The sequence below is a fragment of the Eulemur rufifrons genome, chromosome 7 (genome assembly GCF_041146395.1).
Source record: "Eulemur rufifrons isolate Redbay chromosome 7, OSU_ERuf_1, whole genome shotgun sequence".
In the NCBI taxonomy this organism is placed as follows: Eukaryota; Metazoa; Chordata; class Mammalia; order Primates; family Lemuridae; genus Eulemur; species Eulemur rufifrons.
Genome location: NC_090989.1, coordinates 218091489 through 218114897, shown reverse-complemented (window position 1 = coordinate 218114897; position 23409 = coordinate 218091489). Strand labels below are relative to the sequence as shown.

Sequence of the window (23409 nt, the reverse complement as noted above, 5' to 3'; positions counted from 1 at the left end):
GATCGCTTGAGCCTAGGAGTTTGAGGTTGCTGTGAGCTAGGCTGACACCATGGCACTCTAGCCTTAGCAACAGAGTGAGACTCTGTCTCAAAAAAAAAAAAAAGAAGAAGAAGAAGAAGAAGAAGAAGTTGTTTGAGAGTTGGGAGGGGCTTTCAAAATCATTAACTGAATATTTTATAGTTTGGCAACTAAAGCCCAGAAATCTGGTCAACTGACTCGTCCAATTAGTAAACAGCTGTACTCATGACTTCCTTTATTCACAAAGCTCCTTGAAATACTTGAAGACCTTTTGAATAACGGATAGTCCCTAAAATGCACAACCATAAGTCCACTTGTCTTACAAGTTCTAAGGGGAGGGAGATAAAAGCGTCTAACCATTCTAAGAACTGTCGATGTTTAGTATGAACTGAAGAGAGAACTCCTACTTTGAGTAATTTTTCAACTCTTCCGAGGCATCATCCACCATGTGGCTCTCCTTAGCTTCGTGGGCCATGGCTCGGTAGAGGATACAAGCAATCACTGCCTTCACTGTGGCCTCCTCTCCGTGCTGCCAGAAGAACATGGCCATCTTCTGCCTTTTCATTAGCACGGCCCAAACCAGCAGGTCATTGTGAGGGTAAATGAAGCCAGTCGACTCGAGATCGTCTGATATATTTTGTTCTTCTTCTGACTTCTTCCTTGATATATGAAGGACTGCAGACTTTTCCTATTGGAAAATAAAATAGGACTGAGTTTCCAAATACTCAGATGCATGATGTTTTACCTAATGCAACATGGCAGGTATCCTAGAGGTATTTTTTCAAATCACTACTAAGAAAGAGATGGAAATAACAACAGGACTTTAAAAGCCAGCATGCAAAATTTAAACCTTTTTATGGTAATCTATTTCTTGCTGCATTTAACAGATCCAGAGTCCCCGAGCTGAGATATCTTAAGTTCATTTAGCATACCTTAAAGTGGTACCCCTTTGGGATAGACCCAGTAACTACATGACAACTTTCAATTTCTCACGGAAATGGGATTTAAAAAAAAAAAAACCAACCTGGACTTAGCAAATAGATTCGGTATCTTCCCCTTAGAAAAATGTTAGCAGTGTTGCCAACATGCAACCAAATAGATTGGTTTTATATTTCCTTTCCTTTATTCTATCTCTCCATGATAGTAATAGGTGATAATAAAATAATATATTCTCCACGTGGTAAACCTACCCTTTATAGCTCATCTCAAAAGCCCCTCAGCACCCCTATGTGCTCCTATATCACTTTGGTTTTGGTGCTTTTTTTTTTTAATTTTTATTTTTAAAGATAGTCAAGTGAAGCAGCGGGAGTGGAGAAGGAGCAAAGGAATCTGTAACTGGCTGTGATCAATTAGTTGTAAACACCACTGCACTCAGACCAGCCACCGCCTGTATCACTTTGTACGTCTCCACTTCAATGCTCATCACACTGTTCTATGGTTATTGCTTTGAGGAAGGTGGGACCATGTCTCACAGTACAGTATTATATCTTCTCCTGCCCACTCACCTCCCAAGTTGAACCAAGCACTCAGTATAATGTTTGGAAAATAATAAAGACTCAACATTATTCTTTTCAGTTTGAGGTGTCATAGCAAAAAAATTGTCATTTGTTTTCTCTATTTCTGTAATTAAAGAAATTTGTGTTCATTGGTGGTGCCCAAGGGTGATTTTATAAAATACCTTTTCATCCCAGGAGCTGTGGAAAGCAAACCTCTTTCAGCCAACAGAGTAACCACTTCCACGGCAACTCTTGAGCAAAAGCATTTATCCCCTGAGGAAAGTGGGACCAAGGGGGACATGGGGCGAGGAAGAATACTGACACAGCATACGTGCATATACGCACACATACACACAGCATCGTTGTCATACTGTGACGTTTGGATAGGATTAATTTCCAGAAAGCCCCACTGGGGAAAAAAGAAGATGCAAAAGATCAGTGTGGGAGAGACCTGAAGGAGAAGGAAGCAGCCTTCACATGCAAGTCGCCTTAGGGAAAGGGTGATAAGGGTGTGGTGTTGGACTAGCGATCACATTTCTTTCAGTTCCATCTCATAGACTGCCTGCCTGAGTCACCGTCTGGACATGGCAGAGGTAGGAACAAGGAAGAGAGGCTGAAGTGCAAGCCCAGACAATCATTTAGTTGCCAGTGCCATGTGCTGGCCCTTTGCTCCTTGTGGTTAGAGGACAGCTGTGTTGTGCTTTTGACTTGCACCATGTGTTTATGGCACCTGTAAATGGTCCCTTTGTTTGCACCTCCCTTTCTCCAACATCAAGTATAGACACAGTCTCAATATGCAAAACCCACTTCACTTTCAAGTCTGAAAACAAGTGAGTCGTACCTTGAGCTTGTATGGCTGGGCAGTTCTAAAGAACTGGGAATGCAGCGCACTCTCCGTGGACTCCTTTCTGTTTCCCGAGTGGCGTTTCCGGTGCTGGGAAAGGTTTTGAGCAAAGCTGGTCATTCTCTGGCACATGTTATTTTATTTTTAAAATAAGACAAAAATGGGGAAAAGAAGATTACAGTGGTAATGACATTCTATTTCTAGACAAAAGTGAAAACCAAATATAATGTGCCCTACCAAACATCCAATGGCTCTCTCTGCCCCTCATCCATGCTCAGCACCCAACAAGAACCTCTCGTGAGCTCCTTATTGTGCACACTGTTATTTCCTAACATCTCAGAGAACACACTTTTTGTTCCCTATTATATATCTGCATTCCTTCTCTATGTGGAAATTCCATTAGAATCAATGGATGTTCTCTACCTGCAACAAGCTCAGAACAGGCAATAAAGATTTACTGTTCTGATAAGAAAAAGTTCCCATTCCCAAACAGCTCCAAGATAAAGGCTAAGTTAGAAAGTTGTACAATTTTTCCAGGTGTTATATAATGCAGCCACTGGAATTCCAGTGGCTAGGCCCAGTAACAACATGAGTCATTGCTATCAGCGTGAGGTTTTCATCAATGAGAAACAAAAACAAAAACAAGCATTTTTAAAGGAACTAATATAATCTATGATACAATCCGTAGGCTTTGAACTGCTTTATTTATTTCCAGCTTGTGCTTTATCTAAAAACAATTGGACAAAGAAATAATACCAAATTATTATTATCATTGTAATAAAGAATTAATAGTATCGTTATAGGAATAATCATAATGACTATTATTACTAACAGTGCCTCTACACTCTCTATGTGTATCTAAGAACATCGATTTTTCAGGGATTATTTTATTTAACCCTTCCAATAGCTTTACAAAAGGGATATTAACATTGCCATTTTGTAGATGAAGAAACACACTGAGAGGTTAAGTCTATTGCTCAGACTTACCCAGCTACTAGTGAGCAAAACTAGGATTCAATCCCAGATCTTTCTTACTCCCAACCATGTGCTCATATCTATTAATACTGTGATCTAGTTTACTATGAAACACAATAAACTCTTGACTCCTTTACTGGGGAAAAAATCAGAGAAACAGGTACATTCACACTGGTGGGCCGGTTCTAGAAATGGCACTAGGGAATCTTCCCTAGCAAGCTCCACACTGGGCTGCACCAGGCCACCGTCAGTCCTCATAGCTGCCACTGGGAATCTCACAGCAATGTGCATTTTGTTTAAATGAAGTAGCTGACACCTCCTTAAGTAGATCCCTATGGATCCCTATGCCTTTAAAATCTTAACAAAGAACATTTTCTATGTGAGATTTGGATTTCCTTTTGTTTTGTGTTGTTTTGGTTTTTTTAATTGTCAAAATCCATGTCGGGCTTTCACTTCACCTGATTCTTTACAAGTTATGATCCAAAGGAGCCTGATAGTCTAGGCTCTTTATGTGATCATACCCCAAACTGCCTTTCCAGTCTCAGCCCTCCTCACTGACACTTGTTCTCTAGCGACAAAATCTCCTTGTCACTGCACAAACCTACCCCAATGTCCAAGCGCTGTGCTCTCACTGCTCCTGCTCCCCTCTCAACAAAAATGCCCAATTCTACCCTTCCTAATGCTGCCCTTATTTTCTAATAAGAATTAGTCCCCTCAGGTTGCTGAGCTTTAAGGGCAATTTGAAAAAACAGGCAATGTTTTCTCTGCAAATCTACCAATCAACAGCTCTAATTTTATATTCCTAGACTTTCAACACTATAATGGAAAATAAAATATGTATAATTTGTGTTTTCAAGTACATTCTGCATGCATCTTCCAATGTATTCCCTACATGTTTATTCCAGGGTTCTGATCTCCAGACTGTGGGCTATCATGAGTTTATAGCTCTCATCCTATTAAGCTTTTGACATCTTTATTTTCAAAGAAAGGGAAGGAACTGGTCATCTCTCCCTCTAACCTGTCTCAACATATTACTTCTATGTCCATATAGCACATATTATACACCGCTTTGTATTATATTGTGGCAAGTTGCATAAATCTGTTTCTTCTAGGCATTTCTAAACTTCTGATCTTCATGTTGTCCCCAGCCCAGCATGGCAACACTGTCCATAGTACTTGAGATACAGCAGAAAATAAATGTCCGTAAATAAGAATGCCCATTTAGAAAGTATTCCCATCTGAAATTCCCAAGCCATTTTTCTAAAGCTACAATTCCTGGTTATTCTTAATTTTACTAGAGCAGTTTTCAATTATGCTACCTTATGTTTCCTGTAGAGGTGGTTGTAGAGGGCTCTGAAACTTTTTCTAGTGTAGCTGCTGCGATACGCTCTACCAATGAGGTATTCTACCACCAAGCCAATGTCAATCAGTGTTATTCTGTAGCCCGAGAGAAGGGTATGCTGCAACAAAAACATGCAATAAATTATAACTTTTAGTTCTCTTTTTCTCTCTCTTTTGCCAAGCCATTAGAACACAGCCAAATTAATTGCAAAGAGCTACACATACTGTTTAATCATCTTTACAAACTGATCAATTAATATGACCAACTATTGATACAATCTGCTTTTCAGAAAGAAAAGGATCTGAGCCTTAATATGTCTATTTTCATAGACATTAAATGTGTGCTTACATCTGTGCACTCTTTTGCTCATGCTCTCTCTCTCTCCTGCTCCCTATCATGCACACAAACACACAATTGAATGAAATACATTTAAATATAGTTTTTAACTAGAAATAATACAACTACTACAACAGAAGTAAAATCATAAAGTACATACTGAATGTATGTGACCCAAAATTAACATTGGGTCAACTTTTCACCCTCTCTCTGTGTTAAAATGGCCATAACACTCTGCAGTGTGTTGACTACATTATATGTGAAACAAGAACATAGAAGGAAATAGAACAAATATAATTAGGAACATAGAATGACAGCACCAAATGAGATACCAAAACACGAGGCTATGCCAAGACAAATGTTAGGATGGTAGGAGGAGGACCGAGTGGCAGATTTTTAACTATGTGAGTCTTAGTCTGAATGAAAATTATTTTGACCCTTAAATCTCACCTTACTACTGCTTCATAACTGTTCACAGTGAATTTTTAAAGGCATACAGGGTGCTAAACAAGGTTTCTGAAATGGACAGATTGTGAATAATGTTCACAAAGCTTGGAATAGGAAATAAGGTTAAATATATGAATGTAAATAATTTAATTTAATAATTTACTTTTTCCGGGGAACATCAAAAAAATATTCTTATTGCTGTTAGTTAAAAGCATATTTAACCTATTTCATCACTTTTTCTTTTTCAGTTTACTGCAACAGTCTTTAAGGAAATAATTTAAGGAAAATCATTTTGATATAGCACACATCAATGCAAACTAAATTTACATCAGTGCGAACACTTTTGCTTACGACTAATTTGCCAATTACATGTCTTCCTTTCACTCTGGCTTTCCCACCAAGTCATCATAACCAGAAAGTCCACATTCTTTCCAGTAAGATATAAGAGTTCAGGAAAATGAGAGAAGAACTTTTAAAATGTGTCTTGGATGGATTTTAACTGTAGTGACAAATAAAAAGCACTCCCAAATTTCTGGGGATGTGAATACAAGTTATTGTATTACAAGAGAGAAGAAATTAAGGTATAAAAGTCTGTTAAAATTGGGAGGTTTTGGTAAATAACAGGGGATCAAATGATTTTATCTTAAGCCTGTCCTAACTCAAAGTTCAATGAGAACACCATAAGCAAAACACAAGCGAGGGTATTGAACAGTGGGATCCACTCCGAGTCCCTAGAACAATGCTTAGACTCAGACTCACAAAAGCAAGAGAGTCCATGAGCTACCAGTTATATTCGAAACAATAATAATAAAACTAATGGAAATAACATATTAGTCCGCTAGTAAAGATAACAGAACCACAAAGTTCTCTATTTTTAGCTGGTATTATTATCATCATTGACACCACTATCACATCATGCTGAGCTGAAATGTTGCATGTCTCTGCTTCATGTTTTATCACCAGCTCATGTCACTTAATTGGTGGATCAAATCTTTAAAAACATAAAGTAAATTAAAGAAAAAAATGTAAGCATGTACTTTGGTGGTGAAATTATTCAGAACCACAGGTAAAGAAGATAGGTAATTAACAAGAAAATCCAATTTCATATTTTATGGAGCAAAATCTGGTGATCACTTTATCACAGAGCTGAGGCGATATACAAAGATATTTTCACACCTTCATAATCAGGTTACCTGTTTTACATCTCGAACAAGATGATGCAAGAGCATATTAGTAGGTCCTTGTTTCTGCAATAAAAAACAAAAGTGAAAATTATTCCCTTTAATTTCCATGTGCTGAGGAGAAAAAAAACTTTATTTCAGAATGCATAAGTAATCCAGAATACTGAAAATTTTGTTTAACATCTTTAGTAATGAGGCTTAAGCCAATTAATTCTAAGGAAGGTGTTTCCCAAGAGAAGATGTGATCAGATGAAATATTTTTCAAGCCAAGATGTATATATGTAGATAGTAAGGACTTTATGTGGTAAGAAGCAGAAATAAATTTTAAATAATTTATAACTATCCTTTATCATACATAAATGTTATCATATAATTACAAATCCTATTATACAAATACAGTCCATCAGCAGATATTTATTGAAAGTTTACTATGTTCAATCAGGAACTCACTGACAAATCTTATATAAGCACTGTTTTCCTGGAGTGTTTACAATAGTAGAGAAACGGGTAAAACTAAAAAAATAACAGTAACAGGATGATGTGTGGGCTCAAAAGGAGTTGCAAATAATTTATACTCTAGGAACAGATCACTATAAGCTAACTGTGGAGTATCAAAAAGACAGGACTTGAATAGATCTTTGGCAAAAAGATAAGATTCAAAGGACAAGGAGAGATATTTCAAGAAGTGGGTGTCACTTCAGCAATTGGTGTTTTCACAATGAGAAAGTTAGTCTAGTTTCAATAAAGGGTTTGCATAGGAAACACACAGGAACAGTATTTTAATAGTTGTCTTAGGTTGAGATACTTCCAATAACACAATAAAAAACAGTTTGTTCTATTCACGTTTTTTTGTATTTAACTATATCTTACCAGGATAAAATGGAATTGGTAAGAATGTTTTCTCCTTTGGTTGAAAACTCTGTCTCTCTCTAAACTATCTTTATACATGAACATTCAAGGAGAAGGGTAAATCTTGAGCTAATTATAAATACACCTTAAGGGAAATGAATGACAAAATCTTCCATACTCACTGTATTATAGAGCTCTTCCAGTCGAGGGATGGTAAGAAAGCGATGGAGATTCACTCCATATTCTATTAAGAGTTTCACAAAATCCACCCGATCCATCACTAAAGCATCTAACATTGCTTGTTCCAGTGCACCAGGCTTCAAAAGGTATAAATAAATAAGAGATATAAGGAGAATTAAGGAAGTGGAAATAAGTAAAGAATTATACATATTTGAATTCAAAACTACACAGGCATAATAATGATAAAATACAGTCTTACTAACATGCTGGACCTCTGAATAAATGTGAACACATCTTAAATAAATCAAGAAACGTGCCATGCTCTTGCATGGGAAAACTGACTATTGTAAAAATCTCAAAGATTCCTAAATTTATGTACAGGCTTAATGTAATTCTAATAAAAACCCAAGGTGATGGCTGTTGTTATTGTTCATCTTCATTTTTTGTTGTCATGTTTCCATCTAAACTATACCTGGCTTCTGAGTATAAATCCCAAGTGGAACACATTCATTTAGTTTTGCTCCTTCCCAAAACTTCATTAAAACTATGGTAAAGGGATTTTTTGAAGTAAGAAATCCCCAAGGACAAGGAGGACAAGAGTGGGGACAAGAGTACAACATTTCAGAAGCTGTAAAGCAGATGGTCAAGAGGTAATTGACTTAGCGGTCCCCAGAAAGCCAAATAGGTGAAGTGGGAAATGTCAAGAGCCAAGCTGGGTCTGGCACGGTAGCTTGCACCTGTAATCCTAGCACTTTGGGAGGCCGAGGTGGGAGGATCTCTTGAGGCCACGAGTTAGAGGTCAACCTGAAGAACATAGTGAGACCCCCCGCCTCTACGAAAAATAGAAAAATTAGCTGGGCATGGTGGCACAGGCCTGTAATCCCAGCTACTTAGGAGGCTAAGGCAGGGGGATTGTTTGAGTCCAGATATTTGAGGTTGTAGTGAGCTATGATGACACCACTGCATTCTAGCCTGGGTAATAGACTGAGTCCCTGCCTCAAAAAAAAAAGAGAGAGAAAGAAAGAACGAACCAAACTGATCTATGCCACAGAATTCCAGCAGCACCAAAGTGAAATAAATGTATACAGGCTGAATCCCTAATGTTGGTTCCTTCCCAGTCATCTCCCCTGTTTGACTCCCATAACACCAGCAACAAGGCTTGTACCTTCCCATCGGGGATCAGAGGATTCTTTTCTGGTAATGCCATCAATACAAGAGAAAAGACATGAATATGCTGGCATCTGGGGGTTCCCCAGCTAAGGGTGGTCAGATCACCTTACTGTGAAGCTGACACCTATAGGCAGGCTCCAGCTACAGGCTCAGAATTTCTAATGAGCTTTTTAGCCTCGACCCTTAAACAAAAAGACCAAAACAAACAGATCAAAAAACAGCAACTAGAAAAGGATAATGCAGGAAAAAGAAAGCTTCAAAAGAGCTATCACTAATATCCTCAAAGAAATAGAAGATACTGTATTCTGGATGCTAATGAAAAAAAGGGAAGATACAATCAGAGAACAAATTTGCTCTTAGAAATCAATAGATTAACAGTATGCTACCAGAAAAGCAAAACTTCATAAAGGCTTGAATATTAAAGTTGAGGAAATCTGGCAAAGAAAAGATGTGGAACATGATAAATAGATAAAGAAAGATAAGAATATAGGATAAGAAAAGATAAGATTAGAGGAGCAATCCATAGGTCCAACATCCTAATAGGAAATACAGAAAGAGAAAGTTACAGAGAAAAGTTAAGGGAGTTATGAAACTGAATGGAATGAAATGGAAACACAAGATAGCCCAGTTGAAATCATGTGCCCAGCACAGTGCATATACAGACTCACAACACCACACATCATTGTAAAATCTCAGAACACCGCAAAAAGAAGATATAAAAGAAACAATGGATTTCCAGTTTTTGATGAATTTTGAGATTATGTTTTTGAAAAGAGTCAAGAATAATAGAGTGTTTCAAATTTGTCATAGCAATGGTTGACAAAATGAATGTAAATAATTATTCAGTTCTCAGCTTGTTGTAATAAACTCTAATCAGTATTCTAGGAAAGAGAGTATTCAAGGAATAAGAAGCAAAAGGAATATTTGAAATCTAAAAAGATTACCAGATAGGAATGAAAAAAGGATAAAATACATATTAGCTTAATTAAATTTATCGAGTACTTATTAAACAGCAGCTCTTACCTAGCACAGGTGTATGGAAGGCTGTGAGAAACAATATTAGAAATGATCCTTGCCTCCATAAAACCACTAAGCTTTGTTCAACATACAGCTTCCTATCCTATGCTAGGATAATGAAAAGGAAATGAAAAAGTTCTACAGTGTCTCTGCATGTCTTAGGAATGACATGATCCTATAGGAAAATATAAGGTACTTTAATACATGTGACTAAATATAAAACATAACTTATTTTCTTTTATTTATTTTTATTTTCAGTAAACTTTTTTATGCGTTTCTGAAAAGGTGATACATACATATGGTGCCAAACTCAGACAAATGGGTGTGGAGTAAAACATTACGCTCTCTCCTCTCTGCTCAGGCAGTGTTCAACCTAGAAGCAACTGCTATTTGTTAAATTTTTCCTGTTTGTATGTTCTGAACATTTTCTTGTTGGTTAGTTCAATCCTTTCTTCATTGTTTTGTACAAATTCTTTATATATTTCGGATACTTACCCTTTGTTGTCTATGTAACAAATAACTTCTACTGTGTTGGGTTGTCTTCACCTTTTTTGGTGTCTTTTAGTAAACAAGGTTTTAAAATTTAAAAAAAAAATACTAAATAAAAGGTCAAAAAGGATCAGAAAACAAAAAAAAAATTTTATTTCTCAACAGCAGTGCTGGGGGCTGGAAGCTAAGCATTCAAAATTCTGCAGAAAAATTAGTTCCAATTATGAATTTAAGTATAGCCAAACATGTAAGTCCTCAAAATATTTATCTCCCATACTCCCTATTTTAGGAAGTTACTGAAGGATGTGCACCATCAAAATAAAGGGGTAAACCGAGAAAGAAGAAGACATGGACACAGAAAACAGACACTCTAACACAGCAAAAAGACAAAGGGAATACCCAAGATAATGGAGGTAATTCCAGGATGACAGCTGAACACCAGGAATAGAAGGCAAAGAGCCCGCCTTGTAGCTGTAACACCAATGGGACATAAACGTGAAATTTCTACTAACAAAACTGATGAATCAGAAAACTGCAATATGACATTATAAAGAAATAAGGAGATTTATAAATGTTAGAATAGTCAAAAGTACTAGCTCTTATGACAACTATCATCTTTTTTTAGTAGCCTTTTAATATCATTTGATGTTTTTTAAGCAATGTGTATATATTCATTTCACCAAAAACAATACACCTGTGGTAAAGTCACAACTGTAATCTGTAAAAATGAAATGTTAATAGTGATGATCATTAGCATTGTGAGTAATATTTCTTTTTTGTTTTCACTAATTTTAACTTTGAGTATGTATTACATTTTAAAACAAAAAACAAATGAGATAAATTTTCAGTTTTAAGTAACAATATAAAAATCCACCCATTCAAAAATAAATTAAAAATCCTTCCGTTTTGTCTTCCCCCAGATTTCCTTTTTTAGTTTCAATTAGACTGTAGAGCCAGAGAAAAAATGTTTTCAGGGAGACAAAGTAAATAAGAAAAATGTCTTAGCTACCCCTGGGAACCAGCTACAGAGATGTCACCCTCACATCTCTCCCAAATCAATCTATCTCTCCTCTAATTTTCTCTCTTGCCCCTTCCTAACAAATCAACACACCAAATATTTCTTCCAAATAACTTCCTTTTCACTGTACCTTCCAGTGTTGTCCATAAATTAGGATATGTTTCTTGGCAATGTCCATTCTGTCCCAAGCCATTGCCAGATGTAATTGTTCCGATGCTGATAAATTTGTGCCTGGAGTAGAGAAACAATCATACATTCTTTCAAAATATCTACACAAAAAGCACAGAATGTTGTGCAATGTAAGAAGAGGAAGTGGGAAACAATGGCAGCCCCATTCAGATACTCACCCTTCAGCAAAGCTGTCAGGATTGCTAAATCAAGGTCTTGTTGCTCTTCAGAATCCGCATCAAATATGGTAATCTGCACCAGTTGAAAAAACAGAAAGCCATACATTTGGGAAATTACCAAAGAAATGCTTTCAAAGAGTACCCAAAGAATTCACACCTGAGCTAATGAGGGAAACAGTCTTCATTTTGTAATGTTAAAACAACATAGACTTTAAAATGTTTTACTTATAGAAGAGAAAAAGTTTTATATAGGGTAACAAGGAATTGTGGGCAAATAACTAAAAATTCCACATTATACTAGAGGAAATACTTATGAAAAAATGTTTACATGCTACAATAGAAGAATCTCAATGTCAATTTCTAATAAAAATAAAGTCATTCCTCCTTGTGAAGGGATACAAAACGAGATCCTTCTGTTTACCTAGACTTAGAAACCAAGACTTTTGCTTTTTAATGAGAAATGAATCCTCAAGCGTTTGTCATAAAATTAGTGAGGCAATTACAATGGACCCAACAAGCAAGTACAAGGGACAGCACCATGGTCTTCACAATGTCAAGTCAAATAAGGACTTTGCCTATAGTTACAAAGGGTCACCTGCTATTAATGAGTGTATCTCAGTCTTTCCAAATTAAAATATATTTCATAATAGAAAGAGCTGGTTTAACAGAAAAGAATCAAGACTGGCAAGTCCTATTCCCGGTATGCCACTGACTAGCCAATCTTGGGTAAATACCTTAAGGCCACTGAATCGCAGTTTCCTCATCCACAAAGTGAGAGGGACCTGCTGGATTATCGCTAAGGTCCCATAAAGATATAAAAACTATGCTTCTACAACAATCAAACACTGGCTCCTCTCACCTGACATGCCCTCCATGTGCATGAATAAAATCAATCCTCCATAGTACAGGAGGTGGGAAGCCAGTTTCTGTGATGTGCAAACCCTGTGCTGCCTCCTCCTGCCCCCTTAATCATTACACTGCTCATCAGTTACTCTGCTTGACGACAGGAAGAAGCAAACACAAGGGCAATCTCTTTAATATGTGCTTTGTGTAACTTACTTAGTCCTGTGGGAAATACAAAGTGTAGCAGACTAAGAACTAGATTTTAACTCTGAGCTTCAGTTTCAGTTCTACCATGTGTTAACTGCATACCTGTGCACGTCACAAACTCTCCAGCCTTGCGGCTTCAACACCTCTAAAATGGAATAAACAACCACTGCCATATTGAACTCACTCACAGGGCTATTTCAGGTGAAAGCTCACTGTTCATTGTAAACATGGTTGTTATTATTGTTGTTAGGTCAAATAAAATCCCAAAGGATTTTTCACATACATTTGTCATGCTTTCTATGGCCTGAATATTTTCTTTTTTTTTTTTTTTTTTTTTTTATTTTTTGAGACAGAGTCTCACTCTGTTGCCCGGGCTAGAGTGAGTGCCGTGGCTTCAGCCTAGCTCACAGCAACCTCAAACTCCTGGGCTCAAGCGATCCTCCTGCCTCAGCCTCCCGAGTAGCTGGGACTACAGGCATGCGCCACCATGCCCGGCTAATTTTTTGTATATATATATTTTAGTTGTCCATATAATTTCTTTCTATTTTTAGTAGAGACGGGGTCTCACTCTTGCTCAGGCTGGTCTCGAACTCCTGACCTTGAGCGATCCACCCGCCTCGGCCTCCCAGAGTGCTAGGATTACAGGCGTGAGCCACCGCGCCCGGCCGGCCTGAATATTTTCAATGTTTTTTTTGAGGCTAGGTACTTAAATATTACCAAAATTTTTGCTTGGTTTGGTCTAGCCTTCAAATTCTAGAAAGATCACTATCAATCGTGACATCTCTACATATTTATTATAATTTTCAGCTTATATATGACTTGGGTCATTGATAGAAATTTTGACCATAGTACCCTAAATCACTGAAAACTTTTCCTGAGTCTACATTATGGTCATAACTTATAGTTTGTGAGCTCCATCTTCTATCCCAGAGTTTATTCCCACATTGCCATTGACCAAAACATTCCTAATGCTCTCCTGCAGGATTTACTCAGGATGCGATGGTGCAGTCCTCTAACCCAGCAGACGTGAGTTCATTGACAACACAAAGCTGTTCCCTTACCCTCTAAAAATAATTATGTGTAACATTCACCAAATTTGATAATTTTCTGTAACACTGCTATACTACCTAAGTGCTTTTTCTCAGGTAGAGTCTGGAATTTGAAGCATGAAGAGTAGAGTGAGTGAGTGAGACAGTAAGAAGCCAAGTTTACTGAATTTAAGGGTCAAATTCGGTAGAGTTACATAGACCCAAGGTCAAAATGAAAAAATCCCATATTTTTTAAAATCATGAAAATAAATGTCCCAATTGTAAATTAGCATTTTACAAATCAGTTGAGTCATCAACCCATCATACTCACACAATCCCTGTACGCCATGCATTCCATTAGAATTTGAAAAAGGTGTTTAGACTGTTTAAGACTAAAGTTGAAAATGTTCTGAATCATGCAGATGATCTCCTCTTTCACCTGAGGACGCAGCATCCTGGGAGAAAAATAAATGGTCATGACTTGAGCTAAGGAACAAGGAGCAGCATCATTACAAGAAAGCCCATCTGCCCCACCTGACTGAGAAGGTGTCTGAGGGTAGTTTTGCCAGAAAAGCAAATGAGCAGGAAGCAGATAGAAGCGGGAGCCCCAGGAGAAGGCTGAATTTGAAAGTGAGAATGGGTTGATCTGTCACAACCCTGAAAAGAATTCACTCTGAAGCAGAGATCTTGAGCTGAAAGATTTCCGGAGAGCTGCGAAATCATGAGCATCATATTCTTCAAAGACTCTCAAACCACACAATGTTTCAGAACCACTCATGCAGGGTGACTTCAGGAAAGGGAGTGGTGTGAACTAATTGGGAGAAGTCAGTGGGTAGAAGGTAGCAATAGAGAGCTAAAGGCTGAACAGGGAGAGAAATCGCAAGGAAGGAGACCCTAGGGAGTTGTTAGAATATGAGCAGTGAGTAAATATCTACTAAATAAATTAGTGGAGTCAGCATTTTAGTTCTTAGGCACTGTATTTACTGACACAGTAGAAACATCTCAGTTTTGAAACTGAAAGACTCACACTGGATATAGGGATGGCTAGAGAAAAAACTATCTTCTTATTTGAAAAAGGAAAAGAATTCAAGCCTGAAATAAGCATGATATGTCATGTAAATGCTGGGATACCAATTTCCCCAATTCCTCCTATTTTTACTAATGGCAAATCAATCTGAAGGGGACCTGGGGCCAGCACTGGTCTCCTTCATCACTGCAGGGTTGTTATGGCTGTCATGGCCAATTGTTTGAGCCCCTCCTCCCTCCCTCCCCCTGGAAATGCCTTTTTCTGAAGCTCAAGCTTCCCTATTAAAGGCAGGCCATTATTTGGCTTAGAAAAATGACAACTCTCATTGATGGAAGGCATTTTGGTGTTGATCAACAAATACAAAGCCACTGAAAAATGAATTCCAGCTTCAATCTCTGTACTCCAAGGACACAGGCACATACGAAGGCACAGCTTATAAGAACTGAAACAGAGGAATAGATGGCACTATAGTTTCAAAAAGGAAGAGTCAACAACTCACCCCTCGTCTAAGTGTTTGTGGGTGAAGGCCAGGAGGTCCGCAGCTCTGCCTGTGCCCTCGCACACCACCACTGGGTCCTTGTCCTTGACGGTCTCCCACACTGCCAGGATGACATTGGGACCTCCTTCCACCACCAGCCTCACCACGGGCACACCTTGTCCAGAGCCTATTTCAGGCCACAAACAATACCACACTGTTGTTACAAAGGGTCCCTCCCCCAGCTAGATACCACTCAGATTTCCAGACACCAGTTTCTCCATTGCCACACATGCCCACTCCCGGCACTGAGCCCTCTTTCTCGTTTTACCCACACGTGCTTAGATCAGGACCACACCAGAAACTTGGATTTCAAATAACACGTAGTATCAATATGGCAAGAGCATTGTCAACCTTTTGCCAGGTAAAAAGGTAGCTAAAAGGCTTTCAGTAATTTTTTAAAAAAAATAAGTAGTCCTCAAGAAATTTTAATCTTTCCTTGTAGGAAATTACAAAAGTATCTAAAAGTAAGCAGAACAATATAATGCATCCTTGGACCAGAACCTGGGCTGGAAAAGAAGGAAAGATTTTTAAGAATATATGAATAAATAAATAAATAATATATATAATGAATCCCAATGTATTCATCACTCATCTCCAAAAATGATCAACCTTCAATGATTCAATAAACTTTTAGTGGTGGTTATTTCTAGGAACGAGGTGGGATAAGCAAGCCTCAAAGATTTTTTATATTTCCATTTATTCCATTTTTCACTGTTTGAATTCTTTATCATGACTAGATATTACTTTACTAAAGCAAGGAAGATCAGATAAAAAGGAATGACTGAAGATTCTCTTAAAAAAGATATTAAACAAAAAAGTTATAGAATAATATGCATAGTATTATCCTATTTATTTTTTAAGACCATGTACATAGATATGAATTTTATATGTATGCACACACATAGGTATATTATTTATAGTGTGTTATATACATAACCGGAAAACTCTGGAAGGATACACATCAAACTATGAACAGTGGAGAAGGGAGGAGAAAGTTTGGGAAATAAGTTGAAAAGGGACTTTGGCCGGGCGCGGTGGCTCACGCCTGTAATCCTAGCACTCTGGGAGGCTGAGGCGGGTGGATCGCTCGAGGTCAGGAGTTCGAGACCGGCCTGAGCAAGAGCGAGACCCCGTCTCTACTAAAAATAGAAAGAAATTATATGGACAACTAAAATATATATATACAAAAAATTAGCCGGGCATGGTGGCGCATGCCTGTAGTCCCAGCTACTCGGGAGGCTGAGGCAGTAGGATCGCTTAAGCCCAGGAGTTTGAGGTTGCTGTGAGCTAGGCTGACGCCACGGCACTCACTCTAGCCCGGGCAACAGAGTGAGACTCTGTCTCAAAAAAAAAAAAAAAGAAAAGGGACTTTGTTTATTCTATAAATTTCTTATTTCATTTATGTTTTTATACCACACATACATTGATATACTACATTTAAATCAGCATTTTTCCTTTTGTTTTTCAAAAGTAGAAAGATTGGCGAGCAATACACTCATCCTAAGCAACAGTGGACTTTCCTCTGGGCCCCATGTGCTCAGGGGCCCACTCTGGCCCTCCTCTGGCCATGCCGCTGCCCTCATGGTGAGGAGTCTACAGGGCCAAGGTTCAAGGCAAGCCCGTGCCTGCTCCCCTACTTACTAGAGAACCCAAGACACCAAAATCTCTGCTTCCAGGGTCTGCTTCTGCCTCTGCCCCAGCTGTGTCCTCCCCAAGGACATACTTGCTAGAGGCAGCTGTGTGGGGTAGAGGAGAGGTAGATAGAGTTTTGACATACAGACCTGGGTGTCCTGGGGACCACAAGTGAGTGAGGCCCCTGGCACTGCAGGGGTGAGCCAAGGGTTAGAAGAGAAGCAGAGGGCAGGCCACAGGGGAGAGCCCAGGTATGAGCTCCCCTCACCACCATGTTCTGGCTCAGTACTTCCCAAAATCCAAGAATTCCCAACTTAAATCTGGCCTTCCAACTATCTGTGTCAAAATAAAAGTCTAGTATATATTCTGTACAGTTTTAAAGCTTGATTTATGGGATTTAAATATTTAGACATATTGTATTTGGGCTTCTATATGTATTCTTGTGTCAGACTGTCCAATGTTAGGGGTGGGTCTGTTAGCAGGCATCCAAGGTATCAAGAAATACTCCGCTGAGTCTATTTCATTGCTTTGATGTTCTGTTTCTTTTTCTTTTCTGCATACCTCCACCTCCATATTATTTTCTCCATATTACTAAAAAAGCAAATCTAAGATGTACCAACTGATAGACATAGGGTTTCTCTAATGATATAGTTTTATGAAAGCTAAATGAAATGCAGGAAATGGTTTAACAAGGCACAAAAGTATTGGAAGAGAATTTAGGTAACTATTTCATTAATTTTAGAATAGAAAAAAACTTTTATAAGAGAATTTCTTATATCCCATGTAATGGAATATTATATAGGCATTAAAAATGTGCTAAATTATGCTTATTGACATGGAAATACATCCATGCTTAGTGGGGAGAAATGACTTTAAAAGAAGCATGGCTGAGCATGGTGGCTCACATCCGTAGCGTTAGTACTTTGGGAGACCAAGGCAGGAGGATTGCTTGAGCCCTGGACTTTGAGGCTGCAGTGCGCTACGATCACACCATTCCAGACAGGCAACAGGGCAAGATCCTGTCTCTTTAAAAAAAAAAAAAAAGAAAGAAAGAAAAAGAAGAAGAAGAATGGATGTGATATCACCCTGGTTTTTGTTCAAAAAATATTGCTCTGTTGGGGGGCTGGGTTTGTATGTGTGTGTAGAAAATTTCTGAAAGCATACATATGAAAAAAGTTAACAATGGTTAGTTTTGATAGTATAAAACACTATCTTTTTCTTCTCTTATATACTTTCTTTACTTTATCTGAATGTGAAAGTATATAATAATTTTACCATCAGAAAAAGAAATCCATGTGAGCATTTTGCAGAAGAGGGGAAAAGAGAATTCAATATCTATGGGGTACACTTTTCTTGAAGCCATAAACTAATTCCTAGAAAAGTAAATATATTTATGGTTGTGTTCTACAAAAAGGATTTACCGATGCTACTAATAAAATTTGTTTCAAAAGAAAAAAATTCCAAAGTTCTTGCTGATAAATCTCACTAGAGAGCTGCCTCCACTGCAGGCTCCCAGATCAGCTTTGATACATAAGAATTTGGGGTTTGTTGGGGGCATTTTTCTTTTGTCTTCTCTTTCTTCCTTGTGTGCGTGGAGGGCCCATCATGTGATGTTTTTATATGGGTTCTTCTTAGAATAGTAAATGTTACCAATCCACTAGAATTGACTCCACATTCTTTCTCCACAGTCAGCGAAACTGTCCAGATAAATCCTAAATTTCAAGATCATTGGAGGTGGAAATGTCACCTGCCGCTGTAAGCCAGCTCAGGGCTGCTTGCATGCACACAAAAAGTGGGGCTCAGCAAGGAATAAGAAAGACAATGGCGCTCATGCTTCTCATGGGACACACATTATAGTGCCGCAAACAACCCGGGCAAGGTAGGTGGTGAGCCCAGGTCAACAGAGGCAACAGGACATTTCAAGTCACTAATATTTCAGGCCCCCAGTGGGGCCTCCCCTGCGGGAATTCTTCCTCAAGGTTGTTCTCCTTCTTCCCTCTGCTGTGTTGGTCTCCCTTCCCCCCATGCACCCCGACCCCACAAAGGACCACACACCTGATCTCTCTCTCTCCATTTTCTGACCTAAATGAGCCTCAGAACCTTTATTCACACAGAGTGACTGGCAACAATTCCCAGAGTCCCTCCCGTCCCTATCCTTCTCCACAGCCATGAGATAACCACTGTACCAAGGGAGGGAAAAAGGAAAGAAAGAAACAGACATTTGTTAAAGACATATGGTGCCCCCAAAACTATTCTAGACACACCTAACGTACTTCTTCTCAATTCTGACAACAAAAGTCAGAGGTAGACAGTTCTTTCCATTTTATAATAAGAAAATTGTTTGACAGATGTTGACACCATTGCCCAAGGCCGCAGGCAGTAAACGATAGAGCCTTTATCGGTCTGACCTCACTACATTCCACTCCCTCAGGAGATTAAGGCCAAAAACTAAATAGCCTTTTTGGACTTTCACTTTTCCAGACAGCACTCAAAAATGGAACATGACTTGAGCCTCCTGAGGGCATTCCCACTCCCTGGCCCTCTGCCCTAAAGGAGCATTCTGTGGAAGATTTCATTCAGCACAAGAGGCAGGGGCCCACCTTCCTCTGCCTTGGACCAAAAGCCTCCCTTTTTCCATTCCGCACCCAGCCCCCCTGCTCTCCGTAAAGGATTCGCCTCTCTCTGCCCAGTGATGTGCACCAATTCTGGGCCTCCCTTCCTTTCTACCTCCTATAGACACTGCTACCAAAATGGCCCTCTTGAAGCACCACTGTGAGCATGGCACAACCATGACACCTCCCAAGGACCCTATTTCTAAACACCCAGTCTGGTTTTAACCCCTTCCCTGTCTGGGACCACTCCACTCACACATGACATGTCCTCTTCCCAGACCATCAAAGCTCATCCCTTTACTCCCCTCAGTTTCCTCGTCGCTCTTCACCCCTTCCCATTCCCGCATTGAAAGCTTCCCTTCTCTCTCCCTCCGTATCCCCAAACCTAAGGGCTCTTCCAGGCTCTGCTAAAGTCTCCATCTTCCCATGATCCCTCAAAGATTTCTTCCTCCCTCCCACCTGTCACTCACAAGCCTGCACCACCTTACATCCTGCTTTCTTCCAGCTGCAGGTTCCCACGTGTTAACTTAACCTCTCTGGCTGCTCTAAGGCAGAGGCGAACATGGGCCCCTCTACTCTGTGCAGGTGACAATGGAGCACCTTGCTCCTCCGCAGGCCCCCAACCAGACCTTTTGGCTGAGCCCTCTGGTACTCACGGCTGTGTATTTTCTGCAGAGAGAGGTGCTTCTCCAGGTTCCTCCTGAGCTTCATTTCATTTCCATACTTGCCCACAGTGCCGTCGTCGGAGAGGATGAAGTGAGAGTGCATGCTGTTGAGTGTGGTGAGCTTGCTGAGGGGGTTACCCAGAGTCTGGTACAGAAACACCACCTGAGGGACAGCAAGGACGAGAGAGCATCAGAGTTCAAGATCCTTCCCTCAGCTTCACTGCTCCAAAGACCTGTCTCCATGCACTAACAGAGTTCCTGGTTGAAGGTAAAAAGTATTACTTGCTACTTAGAGCAGTGCTGCCCAAACTATCTGTGATGAAGGATCAATTTTTTTAATTTCCCATTTTTTATGGACCAATATGTGGTCTTACTATGCATAACTAGGAGTGCTGTTGAACTTGAGACGCACAACACAAGTTCAACAACGCTCTACATACCATGTTCAGCAAGATCAGCCCACTCGCCATGAGATTGGCTGTCACAGCATGGTCACATTGCTAACAGTGGTTTTAAATAGTTATTTTCCATTTCTGTACTTACTTTGTTTCAGGCCATTAAAAAACAGTTCAAGGACAAATAGCATTTCATTCAATACAAAACATCAAAACCTTTATTACATTTATGGACATTTTCTTACGCTGCTCCTATTCTTATTTGCTTTTAGAGGCAAAAGCACAATATTCAGAGTCAGAGAACCCAAGTTTAAATCAAGGCTCTTTTATTTACTAGCTTTAACTCGGAGTAGTTACTGCTTCCTCTTTCAGGCTTATTTTCCTCATGCATAAGGATAATGATGATGGTAAATTCCTAGTCAGAGGGTTGTTGTGAGGCTTCAAATAAATAGTGCACATAAAAAGTATTATGAATTTTACAAACATTAGACTTTAAAAGTTGCCTTTTAAAGTGACTTAAAAAGTGGCTTATGCCTGTAATCCTAACATTTTGGTAGGCCGAGGTGGGAGGATCGCTGGAGGCCAGGAGCTGGAGACCAGCCTGGGCAACATAGCGAGACCTTGTCTCTACAAAAAACAGAAAAATTAGCCAGGTGCAGTGGTGTGCCCTGAAGTCCCAGCTACTCCGGAGGCTGAGAGAGGAGGATCACTTGAGCCCAGGAGTTTGAGGCTGCAGTGAGCTAGGCTGATGATACGGCACTCTAGCCCTGGCAACACAGTGAGACTGTGTCTCAAAAAAAATAAAATAAAATAAAAATAAATAAAGTGACTCAAAAGAAAAGCAAGTCAAGAGAGACATACAAACCCATAACAATGTATGGAACTTTTTTGGATAATGAAATCAGACAATTAAAAAATTATGAGACAAAGAAAAACTCAACTGGACTGAATAGTTGACAATACTCAGGAATTACTATTAATTAACTTTTTAGGTATGATAACTGCATGGTGGTTTAATTTTTTATTGTCCATATATTTTTTAAAAAACTGCTGAAATAGTCACAGATGAAATTATTTGATGTCTCAAATTTGCTTCAAAATAATGAAGGGGGTTGATAAGGGAAGAGAAGAAACAATCGCTATGAGTTGATAACTGTTGAAGCTGGGACATGGGTGCATAGGAAGGAATTCATTATTCTCACCTCTCTAGTGTTTAACATGTTTGAAATTTTCCAAAATAAAAGCTAAAGTAAATCATATGCATGTCTATATTAGTAGACATAGAGAAATAACTATGTTAAATAGTTAAGCTCACAAAGCAAATTCACAGCAGTGTATTTCTGTTGTTAAATTTGTTTAAAATACACATTTTTTTTGTCATTTTTTTTTTATTTAATTTTACAGAATCAAAGAGTCTAACAGTATATCTTGTTAGATACAGTATGTCCTCATAATGTATACATTATTTCTTGTACAATGATATGAAATAATATGGGAAATATTCATGATAAATTATTAAGTGAACAGTGCAAGTTAAAAACAATAGTTTCATATTTTTTTCCCCACCCCCCCTTTCCCGAGTCAGCACCTTCAAGTGTTACCACTCCCCAAACGGTGCGCAATGCACTCATTGTGTAGGCATACCCCCATCCCCTCCCCCACCCCCCACCTCAGTCTGATGTCCAATTGGTGTCGTTTCCAGATTTGTAAAATACACATTTTTTAAACTATTCACATGCACACATACATAGCAAAAATTCTGGAATGATACACATCAAAATATTAACAGTAGTTACCTTTTTTCTTTATACTTTTTCTAATATCTGATATTTTTACCAAAAATTTATGTTAGTCTTATAAATGGACAAGCATATTTCCTTTAAAAGAACTCATACATAGGAGCAAAGAGTCAATGCACAAGAATGAAGTCGAGAGTAAAATGAGATGAGAGAAGAGAACTAGCAAGGGAAAAATTAAGACTATTCCTTGTTTCACTATGTGAAAACCATTGCAAGAACGTTGGCTACTACTCCAAGAGAAACAAGAGCCACTAAAAAATTTTGCACAGAGGAACAGCATGATCTGCTTTGTATTTCAGAAGAATCATTCTGACTACTGTGTTGAGAATAGACTTTAATAGGAGTCAAGGGTAAGAGTAAGGAAGTTTATTACAATCATTCAGGCGACAGATAATGGTGGCTTGGACCTGCTCAGTAACAGTGGAGGTAATGAGAAGAGGTCAGATACTGGGTACATTTTAAAAGTGGAGCTGATAGTTTACTGATGGATCCAGTTTGAGGCATGAGACAAAGACATCATTCCAGGATTAGTCCAAGGTTTTTGGCTTGAGCAACTACAAGGATGGGATTGTCATTTTCTAAGATAGGGTGAGGGAAGTAGTAGGAAGTCAGCCATTAGTTCTGCATGTGTTACATTTGGGATGTCCGTTAGACATCCAGGTACAGTGTTAAGTTGGCAGTTTGGATACGTGTTCATTTCCTTTTGTTGTGAAAGGATTGTCTACTTACATCTTTTCCAATAAGATCTCTCTGGTTCTCAATGACACCCCAAGGAGGGATTCCAACTGTCCAGATTTTTCTCAAGCACTGAGAGGAATGAGCTTTCAGGGCATCTCCAACATGCTTGGACACTCCTATGAACAACCAGTTTAAAAATCAAACTTTAATTCAAAAATCATGCGAAACACAGTGACTGCCAGAAAGCAACAAATAGACAAGTCTATGCAAAAGGCA

The 23409-nt window shown here is 38.8% G+C and overlaps 1 protein-coding gene across 2 annotated transcripts in view; it reads right to left on the bottom strand.

Annotated features, from left to right (window-relative positions):
• TRPM6 (transient receptor potential cation channel subfamily M member 6) overlaps positions 1 to 23409 on the bottom strand; it is a 163862-nt gene that overhangs the window by 76457 nt on the left and 63996 nt on the right. Inside the window, exons 6-16 of one of the 2 annotated variants that reach the window (XM_069476382.1) lie at positions 23185 to 23309; positions 20253 to 20424; positions 15314 to 15479; positions 14119 to 14242; positions 11710 to 11782; positions 11493 to 11593; positions 7671 to 7805; positions 6652 to 6705; positions 4653 to 4793; positions 2356 to 2481; positions 426 to 706 (exon numbers count right to left, since the gene is read on the bottom strand). In XM_069476382.1, the coding sequence (XP_069332483.1) occupies positions 426 to 706; positions 2356 to 2481; positions 4653 to 4793; positions 6652 to 6705; positions 7671 to 7805; positions 11493 to 11593; positions 11710 to 11782; positions 14119 to 14242; positions 15314 to 15479; positions 20253 to 20424; positions 23185 to 23309 (1498 nt within the window). The remainder of the gene's footprint in view (positions 1 to 425; positions 707 to 2355; positions 2482 to 4652; positions 4794 to 6651; positions 6706 to 7670; positions 7806 to 11492; positions 11594 to 11709; positions 11783 to 14118; positions 14243 to 15313; positions 15480 to 20252; positions 20425 to 23184; positions 23310 to 23409) is intronic. The other variant, XM_069476383.1, reaches the window with a different exon arrangement.